General features: G+C 39.1%; 1 protein-coding gene across 6 annotated transcripts in view; it reads right to left on the bottom strand.

Moving 5' to 3' along the window:
• Positions 1-20825, bottom strand: part of ASAP1 (ArfGAP with SH3 domain, ankyrin repeat and PH domain 1) — a 143107-nt gene that overhangs the window by 55376 nt on the left and 66906 nt on the right. For 5 of the 6 annotated variants that reach the window (XM_083516604.1, XM_083516601.1, XM_083516605.1 and 2 more), the window contains 6 exons: positions 8024-8096; positions 5873-6018; positions 4061-4135; positions 3669-3718; positions 1545-1674; positions 915-1000 (listed from right to left, as the gene is read on the bottom strand). In XM_083516604.1, the coding sequence (XP_083372730.1) occupies positions 915-1000; positions 1545-1674; positions 3669-3718; positions 4061-4135; positions 5873-6018; positions 8024-8096 (560 nt within the window). Of the gene's footprint in view, positions 1-914; positions 1001-1544; positions 1675-3668; positions 3719-4060; positions 4136-5872; positions 6929-7266; positions 7562-8023; positions 8097-20825 lie in introns of those variants that run through there. The other variant, XM_083516606.1, reaches the window with a different exon arrangement.

Raw genomic sequence — 20825 nt, 5'->3', positions numbered from 1 at the left:
CCAGGCTTCGCGGACCTCTCCTCAAGCAGCGGGAGCGCTCCTGCTGCTTGGGGAGAGTTGCCGGCATCCCGAAGCCTGTGCGCGCTGATCTCAGTGCGTCCAGGCTTCGCGGACCTCTCTGCAAGCAGCAGGAGCCAGCGCTGGGCTCCCACGGCTTGCAGAGAGCTGCCTGTTTGGGGGCTGGGGTCGGGGGAAGCTCGGGCCGCCCCAGCCCCGCGCCTGGGGGGGGAAATAAGTTTTTCCCCTTTATTTCCCCCCCCCAAAAAACTAGGTGCGCCTTATGGGACGGTGCATCCTATAGGGCGAAAAATACGGTAGTTTCACCTACTGGCCAATTTTCAGCCCTTTAAAAATCAGCAATCAACTGATGAACTTGAGGGCTTCTGCATTCGGGCAATGCTCTGTTGTTCCCTTCACCACATGGGAAGGGAAGTAAACACATGTCAAAGGACTGGAATCTTGAGGCAAAATATCCACTGAAAAGACCTCAGACAGTTCTATGCATCAGCTCACAACCTTCTGAAAGTCAGGTTGCAAGGAATATTGGTTTCTAAATGCCAAAAGAGCTAACACACACACACACACCCTGTTACAAAGCCAGAATTTTTCCTAAGCTGCCCTTTCCCTCTTTCTGGAAAAATTCCATGCACAGAGCTGCCAAATGTTCTGCTGACAGGCCAAATTTTAAAACTAATTTATATGCCAGTTGAAAGGGTAATAAAATTTGGACTTCCGTGTGGTAATAGTAAGAACTGAGCACACTTATTACAAAGGGTGGATTGAACTGCAGTAGAAATAATTTTATTTATTAAGGAGAAAAATAAAATCTTGCAAATCTACTATAAAATAGCAACAGAAAACACCAAAGCAAGTCAGAAAAGTAAGATCAGTTTTAGCTAAATAATTATACTTACTTGCACTGTGCGTGATAATACTTAATAAGATTCTGTAGAAGGTCCACACCTTTTTTTGTCTTGATTTCATTAACCTTAATGAGATACTGTAGAAAGAAAAACCAAAGCTCAGTAGATAATTATATATTGGGGCTTCAGCTGTGCTCAAATACAAGAACTATTTCAGATCTGTTTAACAAATTCAGCAATTATCTTGGAGGTTGCCTTGCAGTTGACATCTGAAACCACTCCACCAATACAGTGATTAAGATTTTAGTGTATACAAAATAGATCAGTATGGCATAGGAAACTTAAAATTTATTTAGAAGTAATTAAAAACAAACACCATGATAAACAGATGGTCCCCACCCCCAAATTGTTTGAAGCTGTTTGTTCCCTCTTCCTCTCCACAATTTCTAACCCATTCTTAAAACTGAATAGTGCCTTAAGTGTGAATTAGCCCTGAAAGTCAAAAATGGAATTGGCTAGATGAAGCTTTATGTGACATTCAGATTAATAGGAAAAGAAAATTTGCTATGCCGCTGAGTTGTCCAATGTACTATTTCCAACCCAGCAACATTTTGTAACAGGACTTTTAGAGTATTTCAGTAGAAATTTGGATAAAAACATTTCAAACAATTTGTTACTTACTTCACACATCTGGAGCTGAAATAGCCTTCTTTCTTTCTCCATTTCTTCTGCTATCTCAGCTCCAGTTATCTCAGTTCGTATCATCCCATGCTGTTTTGCATGTTCTCTTTTTTCCTTTTCGATTTTTGTGCTGAAATTTCAAAAGCATACAGTCAATAAACATTGTCACTTCTTACTTTTCCTGCACAGTCTTTCAATATTTAAATACTCTTTTCTTTTTTCAAAAAGTGAGAGGCAGGAATTAACGCTCAAAACGGATGAAGTACATGCTGCACTTTAAAAAAACAAAAATAAATCAGACAGCTGTCTGAAGCATGTAGAAAGGAAATTTAACCAGTGTTCAATTCACTTAGCACAACTGTCACTAATATTATAGAGGTGATCTTGAATGGCTGCAAATCCTATTTTCTTATACCTCTGTATATGACTCCACCTTTCAAAAGTGTTAATAAACACATCTTTTTCATTTTCTTTTTGCTTCATTATTATTTCTGTTACATGAGTCATGGGATGGGAGCCAAAGTAAACAAGAACATACAGAATGAACCAGAAAGTGAAAAACGGAAACCAAACTTTGCCATAACAACTACTACCGCTATTCTTTGTAGTTTATTTCTATCCACATTCCACCTTTATACGTTTAGCACTCAGTTTCAAACATTGCATTTTGCTCAACATATTGATCCATTTCTCCAGTTTTACAGCAATACTGTATGGATGCAGCCAGCAACTCACCAAAGTCTACCTACAAGTCTCTGCATTGCTGAATTCCTTCAAGTGTAAGTTGTTAGATCAGCTGCTACTTTTACAAATTAATGAATTGTTCCTCAGAACTAGAGGTTGCTGCTGTATCATTTCTTTTCCAAGTATTACAAATACACAAAGCAAATGCACAAAACATATATTGGAGTCCAACTGAAATCCACCAAAACCAAATGAAACTGGGTTATACAAAGTTCCTCACCATAATCTTAGATAGTAATCTTTTCAGGCAGTAGTGTTGGGCATGAAATATCTATTAACAATTATGCTAATTACAAATAAAATTATATATCTATTGTTGGAAACAGTCGATTTTTTTTAAAAAAAGAATTATTTGATTACATATTTATTTTCCCATAAAGAGTTGACACCATATGTAATTCCCCGCTCCAAAGAAAATCACAAATCAACACAATAATCCTGTGAAATATGATGGCTTGAGTGTGTGTGACTGGCCCAGCATCATCTAAGCAATATTGTAACCGAACAAGAATTTTGAGTTTGGGTCTCCCTAGTCTGAATTCAACATTCAATGAAAGTGACAATGGTATTTCCCACCAAGGATCGCTTGAAGTTGTGTTTGGAGAGGACTGCATTTCTACCAAATTGCCAGTGGGTGCTCTGCTTGACCCTATTCCTACTGGGATAGGGGGTAAGGTATCACTCCTGTCCTTGCTAACAAATGGGCCCCATAAAAAAGGCACTTTCAGAATTCAGTGGCTGAATTCTGACATAATGCTATCTGAATGAATCTCATGCTTAGGAAATTCTCCACACTACTCCAGTGCAGCAAAATAAATGAAAAAGGAAGGAAGGAAGAACATCCTTCCTTTTTCAACTAACTGCAGTTTGTCTTTATGTATGAACCAAAGCTTTAACTAAGGCTTGCCTGAATAAGCCAGCTTCAAATGATAGTTTACAAACCTTGCTGGTATGGACAAGCCATAGCTTAAAGTGCAGTTTTCCTGATTCAGGCATAACAAATCATTGTAAGCTGAAAGCAGAAGCAAATTCATCCCATTTCCTTATGCTTACACTACAAGAAGAGAGGTGTGGCACACACATAATGCTAAGCCATAGTGTGAATGAGCCCAGTGGCATCTTGTAGTATTTGTTATCGCATGCATATTCACTAAATGAGGAATAAACTATACTAAACCAGGTTTGTCAATCCACAAGAACATATTCCCGAGCATCACTGAAATGCGTAAGTTTACTATGTGCCTATTAAATAATTCCATATCATCCATTGACACTGAAGAAAGTGACAGACATCCCCAGAAAAGCTCAAGGCTTGAAAGAAATGATTAGGTCACACACTTAAAGCTGGTCAAATGTTTACCCAGAGTGAACAATACTTACAATTTGGTCTCATAATCCTTCCAGGCTTTGTCAAAAGGCTTTTTAAGATCCTTAGGAAAGAGAAAATGCACTTAAAATAAGTTTATGACACTGCTATGTTAAAATGTATATGCTTAAGATATTCTTTCAAGATTATAATTTACTTTTTTAAAAAAGAAAGAAAGAAAGGCTTCTCTTTTTATAACTTTAAGAATTTCTTTCCCATGGATCTTAAGGCACATATATCTCAAGCTTCGAAGAAGGAGCATGAAATGTAAAGCATGCAATTACAGCTGATTCTACAGAATTTTATGCAGATATGATGTCACCACAAGAACACTGATGGGAAAGCAGCAAAAGCCCATGCAACCAAGTCAGCAATACTATTATAGTTCTCAAGCAAAAAAACTTACCCCTTTGACACCTTTCAAATCTCCTTTTAAGAGGGAATCCAATGTGAAGATGACATTGTGGCTCAAGCCTTGAAGCTACGAAGAAAAAGCAGTGTTATTCAATTTTTAAAAGTATGAGCTTAAGGTGAGCTACAAATATCCATTAATGTCTTGTTTCTACTAATGTGGCATTTACACCTATCGCAAAAATTTAGATTATTGTTTGAAATAAGCCCTTTATCAAGCTTCATATCATGAGGGTCTTCAAAGGGAAACTATACCAATTCATGAAACCAGGAAAAAATTCCAACAGCTTTGTAAAAAGTCAGTTTTGTTCTTGAAAATGGCTCAAAGTGTTTTGAGCTTTACAGCTCTCTCTCTCTCTCTCTCTTAGAACAAGAAAGTTTTCCTTTTTAGAGGAAGAACAGGTTCTCTTTTTACACTGGGGGTTGGAAGGAATGTCAGGTGCCATCCAAATATATCTATTTAAAGGTTATTCTTGAAGAAGAGTCATAAACCACATAAGCCTGAGGCTTGGCTAATGATGAAGCATAAACCATATTGTTCTCTCATTAGGAGAGTAAAGTGTAAACAGATCTAAGCTTTGCAAAGACAAAAAAAGAGAAACAAAACACAAGACACCTTTCAGCTCTCTATTCTGCAATACGCTGCAAAAAAATAGCATTAAAAATCATATACAATGGGCTTTACCCTCGGTGTCTTTTTGGCTCCTTCTTCCCTTCCCGGGAGTAATGCTCATCCTACCCATGGGAAAGGCCTGAAAGGCTACACTAGAACCATAGGAATGTCCATGATTTCTGTCAACTCTACACTCTAACCACAGCTTCTATTCAATAGCCCGTGCGATTCTCAAACATTTATCCAACAATCAGGAACAGCTTTTTTGGGGGTGGAGAGGAGGCAGCCGAGCTCTGTTCTATGAGCAATCATCACAATCCACTCAAATATTGTAAATAATTCCCTGTTAAATGTGTTTTTAAAAAGCACTAAAAAATGAAGTAAGACCTTTTAAGGTTTCTGACCATTTCTTTAGTGTCACAAAGCAGTTTGAATAAATCAGAAACATACAATGATCATAATTGTATTGGTCTATGAGCTCTTAATGGTTTAATTAAGTAGCTCCTTTACTGTTCCATTCAAGCAGAGACTGCATTGAATGCCACCCCTGCAGCACACGTTTAAAACATTCCTTGTCATTTGCAGAGCTAGGAAAATCTCACGCCTAAAAAAATGGTGTGTTGCTGTTGTTGTTTAGTCATTTAGTCGTGCCCGACTCTTCATGGCCCCATGGACCAGAGCACACCAGGCACTCCTGTCTTCCACTGCCTCCCGCAGTTTGGTCAGACTCATGTTGGTAGCTTCAAGAACACTGTCCAACCATCTCATCCTCTGTCGTCCCTTCTCCTTGTGCCCTCCATCTTTCCCAACATCAGGGTCTTTTCCAGGGAGTCTTCACTTCTCATGAGGTGGCCAAAGTCTTGGAGCCTCGGTTTCAGGATCTGTCCTTCCAGTGAGCACTCAGGGCTGATTTCCTTCAGAATGGATAGGTTTGATATTCTTGCAGTCCATGGGACTCTCAAGAGTCTCCTCCAGCACCAGAATTCACCATAATTCAAAAATATGGTATAGTATTGATTAAATGAGATATTCTCCCTGTCTTTATCTGCAGCTAGAACCAAACACATGCTGCTGCCTACAGAAAATTTGAAAAGTTTTTCTAGAGCGGACAATTTGTTACAAAAATGAAAGCAAAGCAAATACTTGTTTAAAATGTAAATATTATGAAGAAACAAAACATTAGAAACTTCTTACCAGATTTTTCAGGAGTGTTGATAATTCCTTAGTCAATGTAGAAAACTTTACAAAAGCAGTGCCCAGATCTGGATTATCTCTACTTAAGAAATTACTCCCAAATTTATCTAGTACTTGTGCATAGTTCTCTTCATTTTGGACATGTTCTGAGAGGGAAAAATATAGAAATATATTTTTTTCCTACGAATGAGAAACAATATTAATACTAACAATAGCATTAAGAAGCACAACTTTAAATTGGCCTCTTGCTTGTAGCATTATTAACGTTTTGATAGCAAGATTACCACTCTGAATAATATTTCAGTGAGAGAGATGCTTATTTTCCTGTTAGTCAGTCCTTTGGTCCTGAAACAAGTGCTAGTGTTCACCTAGCTAATTTCAGAACAAGAATTTGAAAAATGGCTAAGAAGTAAGAATTTCGTGTATAAGCCACACCACTGCTACAACCACAGGAATTGCTCGTCATAATGGTTTTAAAGTGACTGGACTAAGCATCACAGTGTATTTATGTAGTCAAGTCATCCAAAGATGTCTGCAACTACTGTGTTTTGATACCACAATAAAAATGTGAACATCCCCCTGTGGCTAAATGGCTTTACAGAATGTGGCGGAAGTTTGGTATTTGTGGCCAGTGACTGATGGTTAACAGGAAGAGTGGTGAGCTTCTTGGCTATGCCTGGAACAGTTGACAGCATGACTTTTAGATACAAAAACACCAATCAAATCCACTTTTGGACTGTCGTAAGTGGCAATTAAACCGTATCACACAGTGATGGGTAGGCACATCTTTAAGCTCTTAACATACTGATAATGACACAAGTGTGTCATAGTGGCAGCACCATTACTTATCAGATAAAAAAGGGTGAGCTTGGTGGGATGTACACATATTGTCCCACTCTTGTAGTTCTTATAGTATTTAATTTTTAATTTTAATTTCTGGTGTTCCAAATACACACGCTCAATTTGCTCATTAAAATTCTGAGCCATGAGGAAAAGGAACAGCAACTGAGACACATCAGAATGTTGTGAACTTTCTTTCTTTCTTTTTTAAGATGACTATAGGCAAGGGGTCCCCAAACTAAGGGCTGCAGGTCGGATAAGGCCCGAGGGACTCGTTTATCCGGCCCGTGGCGACCCCCGCTGCCCGCTCTTACTGGCGCTGTGTGGCTGCCCACTTCCGGGTTGGAGGAGCACCGAAAATAGCTTGTGCGCATGCGCAAACATTATTTCCGGTGCACATCTGGGTCAGAGGAGGCCCGTGCGCATGCGCACAAGCTATTTCCGGTGCTTCTCCAACCCAGAAGTGCACCGGAAATAGCATGTGCGCACCTGTATGGGCACGCACTCCCCCGCCCTCCACGCGGGGACACCGGCCCGAGGCGCAGTAAGTTTACTGACCCCTGTTATAGACCAAAATATGTGAAGATGGAATAGGCACACATTACGTTTAAAAGAGACCACTTGATTTAAACACTTCATTTAGCAGTTATTTTCTTTGCAGGTCATACTTTTATTAAATATATTCTAGGAAAGTCATCTATTTCCCGTTCACTTTGCACTGACAAGGACCTAGTCAAAATAAATAACGCTTAACTGATTAATGGAATCTTGAATCACACTCGCCTCATTCACAGGCATTTTTTAGGACAGGAAAAAGTACGGGGGGGGGGGGACAGACAGGAAGTGACGGAAGTCTAAAATCATGAGTACAGAAAGTAAAAGTACTCTCAGAATACAAAACTCAACAGTCCGCCAATGAACTAAGAAATATCAATACAGCCAAGAAGAAACACTTCTTTTTGAACAGAATAATCTTTATGACATTGTGTTTGTTTTGACAGACAAATATTGTTCTGAGCAACAGATTATGCTGGTTTTTTTTGGGGGGGGGTGTTTTTTGAAATCTCACAAAAAATTATATATACCAATGTGCATATACCTGCAAAACAATTAAAGCTGTGATAAATGGAACTGGTAAACTCTAGTTCAGAAAATATATATAAAGCTCCTTTAAATTGCTAGTGCCTTTCAACTGGATTTTAACCATAGGTATTTGACAGCCATTTCTTGAATCTTAAAAAGAGTAAAATGGCAAGAAATATTGACACTACTGAGTAACTCTTTATTATGATTAAGAAAAATGAAGCTTACCTTGCCCAGAATTATATATAGATTTTACAGATTTTTTAACTTTTTGTAGTGCAGTTCGGTCCTGATCTAACGCCTAGGGACAGAAAAAGAAAGACCGTGTCAAAGGCAAGCTACTTCTATTTTGAATTGTACATCTGAAAACCTGAACATGAGGCTCTTGTAAGCAAATACCGAATAATGTCAGGAGCTGCCAGCACTGTACAGTAGAGGCATTGTTATTACCCTCTAGGGAGGTCTTCAGTCACTCAGTCACTTCAAGTCAATTAAAGAACTCTGAACTAAAGTGCTCCTGAGGCAAAAAGCATCTTGAAAATAGTTTGGCAGACCTAGGGGGTAGTGCTATATGGTCAGCTTGAAATCAAACAAATATACTGAAGTTTATAGTAGTTTCACTATTATCTCAGTGGAAATTCCACAGATTTAAGTGTCATATTTTAAGTGTCATGCATTTCTCGGACTTCCCCTACTAAAAGGTAGCTTTACAAAAGCAGAGTAACAAGCAAAACAAACGTAAGGGTCAGGTCATAAATATTTTTCTTCTTGATTTCATCCCACAGAATACTAGGCATGTCTACCTGGAAGTAAACACCACTGTGTTCAGTGGGATTGACACCATAGTAAATGTGCTTGGGAGAAATGTGCAGCTTTAGCATAGGATAAACAAATATAAAACACTAAATTCCAAAACGTACTAGAAAAAATGTACATACAATAAGTTTAAAAATATTAAGTGGCAAATAAATCATGGCATCTATTTTGTAAAGCCCTATGAATGATAAAAAAATCTGTTTTTAAAATCACAATTTAGCAGCATGCAAGACAGAAAGAAGAATTATCATTATTTATGGAAGAATATCAATGCATACAAAATAATATAGAACAGGTATTTATCAAAATAGCTTTGGTTTCTCTCTATGATTCTTCCATTTTTGCTGGTTCTTGAAACAAAATAGGGTATCTGATGTCTTAGGATATAGTAATGGGATAGACAGCCTTTCACCCCTAGGTCACCAAACTAATCCTGCTCAGATCAACAACAATTCACAAATGTTACCATCTGCTGGGTGTCTGGTGTCTGAGGTGAAGTGACTTAACACTTTCAGTTCATTTCTACCAGTGGTAAAAGTAACCAAGAATGAAAAAGGCATCTTAATTAATGGTGGCTGAATGTTACTGACCATAGCTATGGATTATGATTGTGCACTTAATACTTATAGAATGGAAATTAAATGAGGTTTGCCAACTTGTTTGTTTGTTTGTTTGCTGAAAGATCCCAGGGCACTGTAAAAACACACACACTGCTAAAATTATATATTAAAAATACAAAAGAATTACAATCAGAATTAACCATATCAGTAATTAGATTTAGAAAAGGTGCCTGAAATTATCCGTCTGCCCTCCCTCAGGAAGAAAAACTAAAATATACTAATGAAAATTGCCAAAATTTGTTTTCCTTCCTTCTTTCACATATTTCTTTATTGAGTTTAAGTCTGAAATACCGACAACAGAGAGAGAGGGAGACAGACAGAGGAGAGAGATTGCTTGTCATTACCACCTGCAAGGGGCCCTTTGGTCTGAAAAAGGTCAACACTCGATCTTGGGCAATCCCTATTCTGGTGGCCATGTAATTCTTGGGTTGGTATGGAGGGGAAAGAGAAACATGTAGGGATTTTCTGGAGGCTTAGATGAGAGCTGTGAGTTCATGTAACCATTCTGCTTTGCACTCACCATGCACCCCAAAATGTGGTTTTCAATATGCAAACTGCTGTGCAGCGAAATGTACAGTGGTACCTTGGTTTGCAACCGTTTTGGATTACAACCACACATCAAACCCGGAAGTGTGTGTCCCTTTTTTTGGATTACAACCAATTTTTGGGGGGGAGGCCCCATTGGCGGAAGCTTGACTTGGGTTACAACCTGTTTTGGTTTACAACCGGACCTCCAGAACGGATTTTGGTTGTAAACCAAGGTACCACTGTATTAAATTAAACTTCCAAGAGATTTTTGAGGCCCACCTGGGAAAGAGAGAGGTGCACTACATCATTTGCATACATCTAAATTAAGATCTTTCTGTTCCTAATTACTAGGGAGGGGGAGTTTGCATTGGCACCAAATCATCAATATAAAAGTTAAAAGGAGTGGGAGCCAGAATGCAACTCGGTTTCACTCCTTAGAACATTTTAAAAGCATCAGTCATACCACCATTTAAACCAACTCTGACTCTCATTTCTGTGTTATTTTATTGATATTATTGCTACAAGATTGTCATGGCCTTTGGCTAGAACAATAAACCTGTGAACTGGCGGGAAAATAAACTAAACTAAAAAAAAAAAGCCTGAATACATCATTTCCACAAGAAAAACTGAAAACTTTCCTTGTTAGTGATTTTTATTTATAAAAATAATAATGTAAAAACCAGTTGTCTAAAAGTACATAAAAAACAGGCATTCAAACAAATAAAAACAGAGCCTGACTTTATGGGTCAGGGAGAGCCTGGGTAAAAAAAAGATGGCTCTACAAGATGAACAACTGATGAAACAACTGATTTAGCAATGAGGTTTGTTAAACTGACAACATAGGGGGATTTCCAGGACCCAGAAGGAAGCTTTGATTTCTTTTTGAAGCACATTTTCCTTTTTATAGAGAGTTGTGTCTCAGCTGGTATACAGCAAATAATTTTTTTCCTGTTCACCACATGAGGCGATACCATTCCTGTGGAAGATAATCCCATTATACATCGTTGTAAGGGTTAGCACAGATTGTATTGTGTGACTAAAGTAGGCTAGGGATGTTTGAGGAATTTGATATTTGTGAATTCTGATAAAAAGCTGACCAGATCTGCCCCTTCTAACCAATGTGTGTATCCATCCACCAGCTCTTACACTTCTCAAATGTTCTGACAGTTCTTAGCTCAGGAACTGTATAAATACTTTTTAAATGCTTATTTTGAGGGGAAATGCATTATAAAATAAATATTAAAGTATGTATATAAATACAAATTTTCTTTCCTTTTTTAAATCCACATGAAAAATACAGAATTGTGATGGAAGAGGATTATGGATGAACAGTGCAGAAGTGGCATAGAGATTGCGCTGTATCCACCTATATTTTACTCAGAGTAGACATATTAAATCTAATGGACCAAAGTTGGTCATGTCCATTAATATGTATGGGTTTATTCCGAGAATGACTAACACTGAATACAAGCCAATATATGTGTGTCAAATGACATCAGGCGCTCAGTTGACAATCGCTACATCTCAAACTCACAAGTACCTCAGCAAAATATGAAACAGAAATGAGTGATATACTCTCTCCTGTCTATCAGTACATATACATATATATGCAGCAAAGACAGAAAGAGAACGAACTATAATCTATTGCTAAAAGTACTTACTAGCAGCTAGCAAAGTAGCTATAGCAAGAGTACTATTGATATTTAAGTCCAAGTCCTAGCAATTTCTGAAGCAGACCCCGAAAACACAATGGCAGGAAGATTCTGGCTATATTCAATCCCCTTAAGATAGATATCTTGTCTTGTTGCAGTTATCTTTACACAAGGCCCAACATTGATGCCAAAATCCAGCATCGCCTGAGCTCTGCAAGTGCGGCTTTCTCCCAACTGAAGCACAGAGTGTTCGAGGAATGGGGCATTCGCAGGGAAACCAAAGTGCTTGTTTACAAAGCTACTGTACTACCACCTTGTGAAACATGGAGCACTTATAAACGCCATCTCCAACTCCTCAAAATATTCCATCAACAGTGTCTCCAAAAAAATTTGCACATCACTTGAGAAGACAGGCAAACTAATATCAGTGTAATGGAAGAAGCAAAGATCACGAGTGTTGAAGCAATAATTCTTCAACATCAACTTCGTTGGACTGGTCATGTTGTGCGGATGCCTGATGATCGTCTTCCAAAGCAACTACTCTACTCCGAACTTAAAAATGGAAAGCGTAATGCTGGTGGTCAACAAAAGAGGTTTAAAGACTCTCTCAAGGCAAATCTAAAAAAATGTAGTATAAACACTGACAACTGGGAAACACTGACCTGCAAGTGTTCCAGTTGGAGATCAGCCTTTACCGAAGGTGTCATGGGCTTTGAAGACACTTGAACTCAGGATGCAAGGAAGAAACGTGCTAAGAGGAAGACATACTTGGCAAATTCACACTATGATCAACTCCTACCCTTCCACTGTGGAAGAACGCTTGGATCCAGAATTGGCCTCCACAATCACTTACAAACTCATTGTTAAAACCGTGTTTATGGAAGACAATCTTACTCGGCTGCAAGTGATCATCAAAGAAGAAGATATTGCAAGGCTGGAATGACAAACATTCACCATCTAGTACCCAGTGGTCTGAAGTTCTCACTGCCCTTTCTACATTTGTACACATGACTTATGAACAGCAATCTCGTTTAGATACCTATTTGGACACATGGTCTGCTTATCTTATTACTGAAATAACATTTTTATTGTTAATGTCAGCTGGGGATGTGGGTTTCCTCCCACTTTCTGTGTTATATTTGCAAATAAAAATCCTATGCAAACATTTGATGGATTAGTCTCCCTTTAACTTGCATCAACCACATTTTCTGTAATAGCAGAGTACTTAGTAATTAAAAGTTTTATTTTCCCCAAACCACTGATTTTAAATACATGATTACCGCTGTCTCTGCAAGAACAGCTGATTTCTTTTGCTCTAGAACAAAGCATCACTTTTCTTAGTTACAACCTTATCTAGCAAACTGAACACAGCATAGAGCCAAAGAGAATAAGAAGATGGAGTTAATGGCCAGATAGAAGCAGCAAGTGGAATTAATCCTCCCCTTTTATCTAAGGGCTAAGGTTTTGCACTGCTCACATAGAAATTACTAAACCCTGGTTTAATACGTATTTCTAAACATCAGCTACCTAGCACAGAGCAGCTAAAGTTTGTTCTCTGCTTACCCCTCACAGTGTGGTTGGTAGGGGGGAGCACAAGCGGTGGTTCACATCCAACACTTAGCCACCCACTTCACTGCTTGCTTCCCCACTCTAGCAAAGGAGAAATGAAACAGGAACTACATGAGCTGCGTAGACCAGCACACAGTCCATTCACAGGCTGATTTCCCTAACTATGGCTAAGGTCAACATGACGTCCACACATGGCCACTATAGCAGGCTTCAAATTCAACATCTTATGGAATATCCAGAATTTGAAGTATAAAACTTTTAGCCAAAAAGCAAAGACGTGTGTCTGCAGCTAAGGAATAGTACCTAACAGTTTAAGAAAACACATAACAGTACACCAAAAGTAGTAGATTACTCCCTGAGTCCCACCACCAAACACATGAAAATGCTTTCAGATGTATCTTGCCTATGGATTTTCAATAATCACAGAACTAAATGAATAATTTTCTTTGCAATTGTGAAGAAAAAGAAGGAAAACTTATTGCTACCTGTTACAAAAGGAATTATCAAGTTTTAAAGGGCAACTGAGTGCTTCTCTTAATTCTCTTTAAATATCTGAGAATCTAAAAGCAGGTTATTATCAATTAACTCATGCTGACATTAGCATATATTAATCTTGACAGTTCAAATATACAGCATCACATTTCATTAAAACGTCAATGCAATTCAAAAATTAACAATAATATACCAGTTATAGGCCCATTGATGTTTTTTAATGCAATTATTCTTATTGCACACTGGTACAGGTACAGCAGCTATTGTTTCATGTGCATAGCACCACAACAGACCACAGGCATATTAATTCTGGACTTTCTGCTACTCCCCTAGGGCAGTGACTCACGATCTGCTTATGCATCTGCTTATGCTAGCCATTCATGCCAAGTATAAGCTCCGTGCATGGTGGGGCTCAAGCCACTTGCTGCCTCATTAGAGAGAAGCAGGAACTTAGGAGATGTGAGGGTGTATGTGGAAATATTGTGGGCTGCCCAAGTCCTCCCTGCTCTTCTTTCTCCACTCACTAACCTCATGTGTGTGGGCCGCAGTTACTGTGAAATTATTACCATTAAGTTGCAATAGAGGGGAAAAGGGGAAATAAACTGTCCATACTTGCTACTTTTCTCATAGGTAGAGCTTCCATGGGTTATTGGTGTGGGAAGAGTATGATTGTTTCCCCCCCCCCCATTACCACATCTCTTGCAACTTTGGAAGCACATGGCAGCAACAGTCCTTATGAATAAGGCTATCAATGAATACCAACCACAATAGCTATGTTCATAGAATCACAGTTGGAAGAGATCACAAGGGTCATTTAGTCCAACCCGCTGCAATGTTGTACCCCCACTGCCAGCTGCCTATACCGAAACAAGCTTCTCAATTTATTTATGAGTTTATTTCTTCATTGTACACTTATATTGTTAAACATTCATCAGTTTATTTCACTCGATATTGGATTGGAAGATTCTGAGCCAAGCAAAATGCATAGGAACACTCTGCTCAGCAAACTCACAGACTGCACTCCTGGGTCCAGTAGTAGTAATTTCAAATGTTGAAAAATTCACAACTTTTCCAATATGAGGTAAGAGTATTGCTTATTTAGCAATCTAGTAAATGCATTAGAACTGCTATTATGATTAACACACTTATCTTTGCTTGACCAACTTTGCATATGAATTTCTGCAACAAAATCTTAAAAGTGTGTCTTGGTGTTAAAACAAAATATTTTAGCATCAACATTTATGAGGAGCCTTCTCTCCTCCTCCTCCTCCTCCTCCAGTGTGCTTGCAAGGAGAATGGAAGCATTTGCTTTCATTTTCAAATGCAGTTTGTTCCACTTTGGATGAAATGACAAACTCTGATCAGTTTACACTTGCCCAAACAAGCCAGAATGTTGTTTCTTACTTGGACAAACCATAACTTAAACCAACCACCATTCGTTCTTGTTTAAACAAAACTATCTGTTGTTAGTTGAAAATATTAATAGACGCTTCCTTGCAGATAGAAAAAGAAGACCCTATTTCCTTCTTTTCTCCTTGCAGAAAGAAAAAGAAGGCCCAATTTCCTTCTTGTGGTCACACTGATGGAGGGAAGGGAGGAGCATGCTTGTATAGAAAGCACAAAACATTCAAAACAAGGCAGAGACTAATAACCAAAATAAAGCTATGAAGTCTTCACCCACTAGCTCCTGAAGACAGCACCCCAGTTTCAAATGCTGGTTAAGATAAACATTGGTTAGTGCTGGTTGTGTAACAGCTGTAGAGTCTGGTAGTAGTAGGAGTCCATGCTTAACAGAGAAGCAATTGGTAAATGTGCACATGATTCCATAACCCCATAACCATTTTTAAGAGATATACCACATTAAGTCTGCATCAGCCTAAAAAGGCAGGCAACATGGAGAAAAATTAGTCTTTCCCCTCAGAACCACAACTGTTGTGTAGTATGATGCAAGCACAATTCCTCTTGAAATGTACACTCAATTTATTTTTGTCTCCAATTAACAGGTTTTTACAATATTTGTTTGACCAGAAGTAACACCAGGACCAAAATAAATAAATAATTATGATCCATTAGTGACATCACCTTCAATGTTCTTAAAATAACTATACAGCCTGATCTTAAGTAAATTTACTCAATACAGTCCCAGGTAAGTGTGCGTAAGATTGCAAGTTTAGCGTGGGAACACTTACTAAAGCAGTTTGGGTGGAACCCAGACTCAAAAGGACAGTAAAATTCCAGATGTGGGTGATGTGGGTGAAAACAGGAGTTGTTCTCAAAAAGGTCATCTGGGGTTTGTACTTTAGTGAAACGGATTACTTGGCATGTGGCAATGTATTCAGCTTGAAAATGGAAGTTCAAGCACCCTCTGGGATTTATTTTTAACTATAGTATGACTTAGCATTTCCCCCTTCTATCTATTTGTTGCCCTTATGAATCACTTTCCTTTAAAAGTGCAGTTAAACTCAACTTCATTTTGAAACAAGGTCTTTCCCCTCTGCAACAGTAGCTGACTGTTCAGCTCATACTTGACCACAAGCGGTGGAATAATGAAAGGCTGCTACTGGGAGAGTACAGTAGTAGAAGATGCAAACTCTAGCTGAGTTTCATGCAATTCATACACTACTCTGTTTCTTTATGTCCCCGTTACCTCAAATCACTGGCTCAACCAGATGGAAACATTAGAGGTTTGGGCTGGAGAGCGATATTGAAAGAGAAATATTCAGGTGTTGCTTACTTTCTCTTCTACATCTACTGACTTTTTTTAAAAAAAAACCTCACCTCACACCGATTCCCAAAATACAACTTTCTGGTTATTGGTTTTTAAAACCAGAAGTTATAATCAGAAAAATAAATAACTGAACGTAATAAGTTGTATTTAAGGCTCAGTGATTCTTCAGTATAAAAATAGCTATTTCTACTATAGGTCTGCTATAAAGCAAGCTCTATCTACAGTGGTGCCCCGCAAGACGAATGCCTCACAAGACGAAAAACTCGCTAGACGAAAGGGTTTTTCAGTTTTGCATTGCTTCGCTAGACGAATTTCCCTATGGGCTTGCTTCGCAAGACGTAAACGTCTTGCGCTTTTTTTAAAAGCCGCTTGGAGAGGCGCAGTTGCGACGGACCGTGCTTCGCAAGACAAAAGACTCACGGAACAAATTATTTTCGTCTTGCGAGGCACCACTGTACAGGAATAGCACTATAGAGAGTCGGTCACTGAATAATCACAAATGCTATTATTCTTGAGTAAGATCAATGTGGGGTTTCCATCTGTGAAATAATGCAACATGCACTGTGCTACATAACCATCATGGAATTACTATGAGGAGTCAAACATAAACTAGATTATTGTAAGAAGCAAAAATCAAAGAGACTCTTAATCCAGAATGATCCTCAAAATCAATGTACAGCAGAAGTGCTGGAAATCCATCCTTGTTGGATTCTCTATCTTGTTTCCAAGACCATAGCATAATTAATCAGCAGAGTGGCAGTTGGAACATCTGAGGACCTGGGACAGGCTTCTAATACCTTTATTCTGCCAGCATCTCTTACAAATGACACCAGAAGACTGTCCACTTTCACAACACTGATTACAGATTCAAATGGAAGAGGAATTCATTTAGCCTGCTTTTTTTCAGAAGACTGACCCAATCTAATGCTGCTGAACTTGCCTGCAGACTAGAACACCACTCCCAATCGGATTACATGCTTATCTAGATTCTGTGATACATTCTCACTGTGCGGAAAAATGTACATTAAAAAAAAAGTTTATGTAAACATTCACAAATTTGTTTATTTGTTTGTATTTTACATACAAAATGGGCACAATTTAAATGCAGGTTTGGAGAGGGAGCGTTCTTTCAAAAAAGTCCACACAATATGTGATGGGCCTAAGACTGAGCACTACCAAATTTGAACAGGGATAAATTTGGCTGCTCGGTCCATCTCTAATTACAGGCAGGCTTTTGTTTTACTGCTTTATCCCAGTCAAATTGTGTCAGTTTTGCTATTCACTCAGATTCACTAACAATGGGAGCTTGCTGATTGGAAGGTCAGCGGTTCAAATCCGCACGATGGGGTGAGCTCCCATTGCTCTTTCACAGCTTCTGCCAACCTAGCAGTTTGAAAGCATACCGGTACAAGCAGATAAATAGGTATCGCTGCAGCAGGAAGGTGAACGGCATTTCTGTGCACTCTGGTTTCTGTCACAGTGTTCCGTTGCGCCAGAAGCGGTTTAGTCATGCTGGACACATGACTCAGAAAGCTGTCTGTGGACAAACACTGACTCCCTTGGCCTGAAGCAAGACGAGCACCGCACCCCATAGTTTCCTTTGACTGGACTTAATCATCCAGGGGTCCTTTACCTTTACCTTACTGCACAATAGGTCTCCAACATTAACATATCCATTAGCAGGGTGGAAGCCCCCTGAATAAAAATCACTAAACTTATGAAGTACTGATGTTCATATTCTTATTCTGCATTTAGTTTCAATGCGTACAATACAATGACACTTACTACTGATATTTATTCAAAAGCATTAATTACACCTAAGAGTAACTTGTGCTGAAGCTCTCCAGTGGTATTGCATTAACCTTACTGCACACGTTCTAGTACACAGAGAATGCATTACTTTTAAATCTAACAACCTTGTTCATCGCCATAAAAATATTCATTCAACTCACTACCGAGTGTTTATTTTATTGCTATGATTGCAGAAGATGTCACTTTTTAGAATGGGGTGGGTTACACGTTGCCCTCGCCTTAATGTCTTGCAGGTGTGGGGGCAGGAGGGGCAGCCAACATAGATGGATCAGTGGAGGGAGCAGCAATCTCCAATGAGAAAAGCCTTCTGCCACCAATCAGTTTAAGTATCTGGTGAGAGTAATCTCCCTTCCTGACAGCCCACTGAGCAAGGAAGGGGGGGGGGGTCCCAATTTTGACTCCACAACTTGCATGCAGTCCAACAAAGAAAAATGCTTCCCTATGTTAGAATATGGAATGCAGAGATTGTTGTATCATAAATACAAAGTAAGTTTGGGGAGGCATTATACTGACACTGAATTCTCAAGCATGCATAAGCAGTTTAACTCTTCCCCTTTCTTTCACTTTTCAGTTGGCACTAGGTAATCCACAGAAGCAAAATGAAAAACTTCAAATTGAATACCATGAAATGAATGCTGTCAAATGCTCAATAAACGATTTTGAAAATATTTTTATCACTATAAGCATTTTCTTCTTAACTGTAGCCCTCAATATATTTACTAATCAAGGGCTCCGTTCTGAAATATACTTGAGTTAATAACCCCACTTTTCTTTTGTAAGAAACAAAAGGCAACTAATCATATAACTGAAACATTCCAAAAAAATCCAAACATAAGAGCAATAAACCATGTCCAGAGCAGATGAAAGACAAAACAAGAAATCAGAAAAATCTGAATCAACACTTATCCACCACCAAAAGCCTTCTGAAATTTCCACATTTTCTTAGGCCCCTATGGGAAGACTGAAACAACTCCATCTCTTGCTGCCAGTGGCTGAGCTCCAGCAAGCAAGGGAACATGGAGCAGGGCCGCAGATACTGAACAATGCCTACAGGAGAGAACACAGAGGAGAATGCGATTTTCAAGCCCCCAAGGCCTCAGGCCATTTGAAGCTTAAAAGTTAAGAACACACACTTCAATAAACTGGGCCCAGAAAGACAACCAAAGGAGATAGTGCAAAACTGGAGTTCTGCCAGCTCCTGTCAACCATGACAATGACATTTTGGGCCAGTAAGAGCTTCCAGACTCTTTTCAAGGGCAACCCCACACATACTGCATCACAACAGTTTTTGTTCTAAATTCACTGTATTTTAATGAACTCCAATGGACTGCAAGTTAATATACATTCAAGTGTACTTTAAATTGTGGTATAAGGTTTGGTAAACCATGTCTTGTTATAAACTTATTACATTTATATCTCACCTATCTTTTTACAAGCTCAAGGTGGCAGACATAGTTCTCCTTCTCCCCAACGTATCCTCACAACAACCCTGTACCATAGGTTAGGGTTAAGCTAACAGACAGTGATGGGCCCAAGGTGAGCTTCATGGCTGAGTGGGGATTAGAACCCCAGCCTCCCAGGCCTTAGTCCAATGCTCTAACCACTACATTATATTGGCTTAACACTGTTGTTCCAAAAGTTGATCTTCGTCTTAACATAACTATTTTTTAAAGGCATCCAGCAACAGCTCTGTCAAGAAGCCAAGCACCTCCATTCATCAACCTGGCAACAGCTGCTCTATCCAGCTGAATCAAAGAAAAGAGACACAGGACCACTCCATTAACACAGCAGAGCCCAGCAACTTTTGACACCTTTTTTTACTCATGTCATTAGATGAAATTGTAACCAAGAGCTTGCATCTGTGTTTCCTACTCCCTCAGCACTCCACACTGCATACTGTATTAAGTTCATGCCAGCAGTTTGCTGCAGAACATGGTGAATATTTAAACCTATGTTCCTGGCCTTAACTCTAGTGTGGTGAAAATCTTTTAAGGAAAGCCACCCTGAGCTCTCTCTACTGAACAGGACTGACTTACCTGTACGGTATTATATAGAAAGGTAATATATATAATTCTACACATATACTTTATACCTGTGCCCAACAGGACATATTGAAGAACAAATTCTGAACAACTGAGCCAAACTGTGGTGACAGAGATTGGAAATTCCAGGACCTATCAACAAAATGACAGTTAACAAGTCACTAGAGCCAGATGGTATCCACCCAAGAGTTTAAAGAACTGAAATATGAAATTACTGATCTTCTAACATCAGTCTCCAAGGAACTGGAAAGCAGCCAATTTAACAAGGGATCCAGAGAAATACAAGCCAGTTAGCTTAATGTCACTTCCTGGCTAATTGGTGGAAAGTGTTATTAAATACAATGTTATGATACATATAGATGAACAGGTCTAGTTGAAGATGACCCAACACAGCTTCTACAAAGGTAAGAATGCAGCAGAACTCCCAATTCAGCTCAAAGTTCCGTGGCTCAGCCAATGTTAAGTCCCCAACCTTGGCTCAGCCAAAGATACACCAGAATACAGTATCTTGCTTATCCTGGCTGAACAGAGGCTGGTGTATGCTCCCTTAAAGGGGTGGCAGCGGCAGCAGGTGCGTGATCAGAGAGGGGGACTTGGCTAGATCCCAAGTCCATTCAGCTTGGTCATGTGACCTGACAACCCGGCACAGAATACTATTTTACAGGCTTGTTTTCCTTCTGTTAGGCTTCAGCAGAGCAGCAGCCTTGCTGCAGAACAGAGTTTGCATCTGGTGTAACTTTACACCAGGTTGCTTTATAGCAGCTTCACATG

This window comes from Podarcis liolepis (assembly GCF_965112155.1).
Source record: "Podarcis liolepis genome assembly, chromosome: 8".
NCBI lineage: Eukaryota > Metazoa > Chordata > Lepidosauria > Squamata > Lacertidae > Podarcis > Podarcis liolepis.
This window is presented reverse-complemented; position numbering and strand designations above follow the sequence as displayed.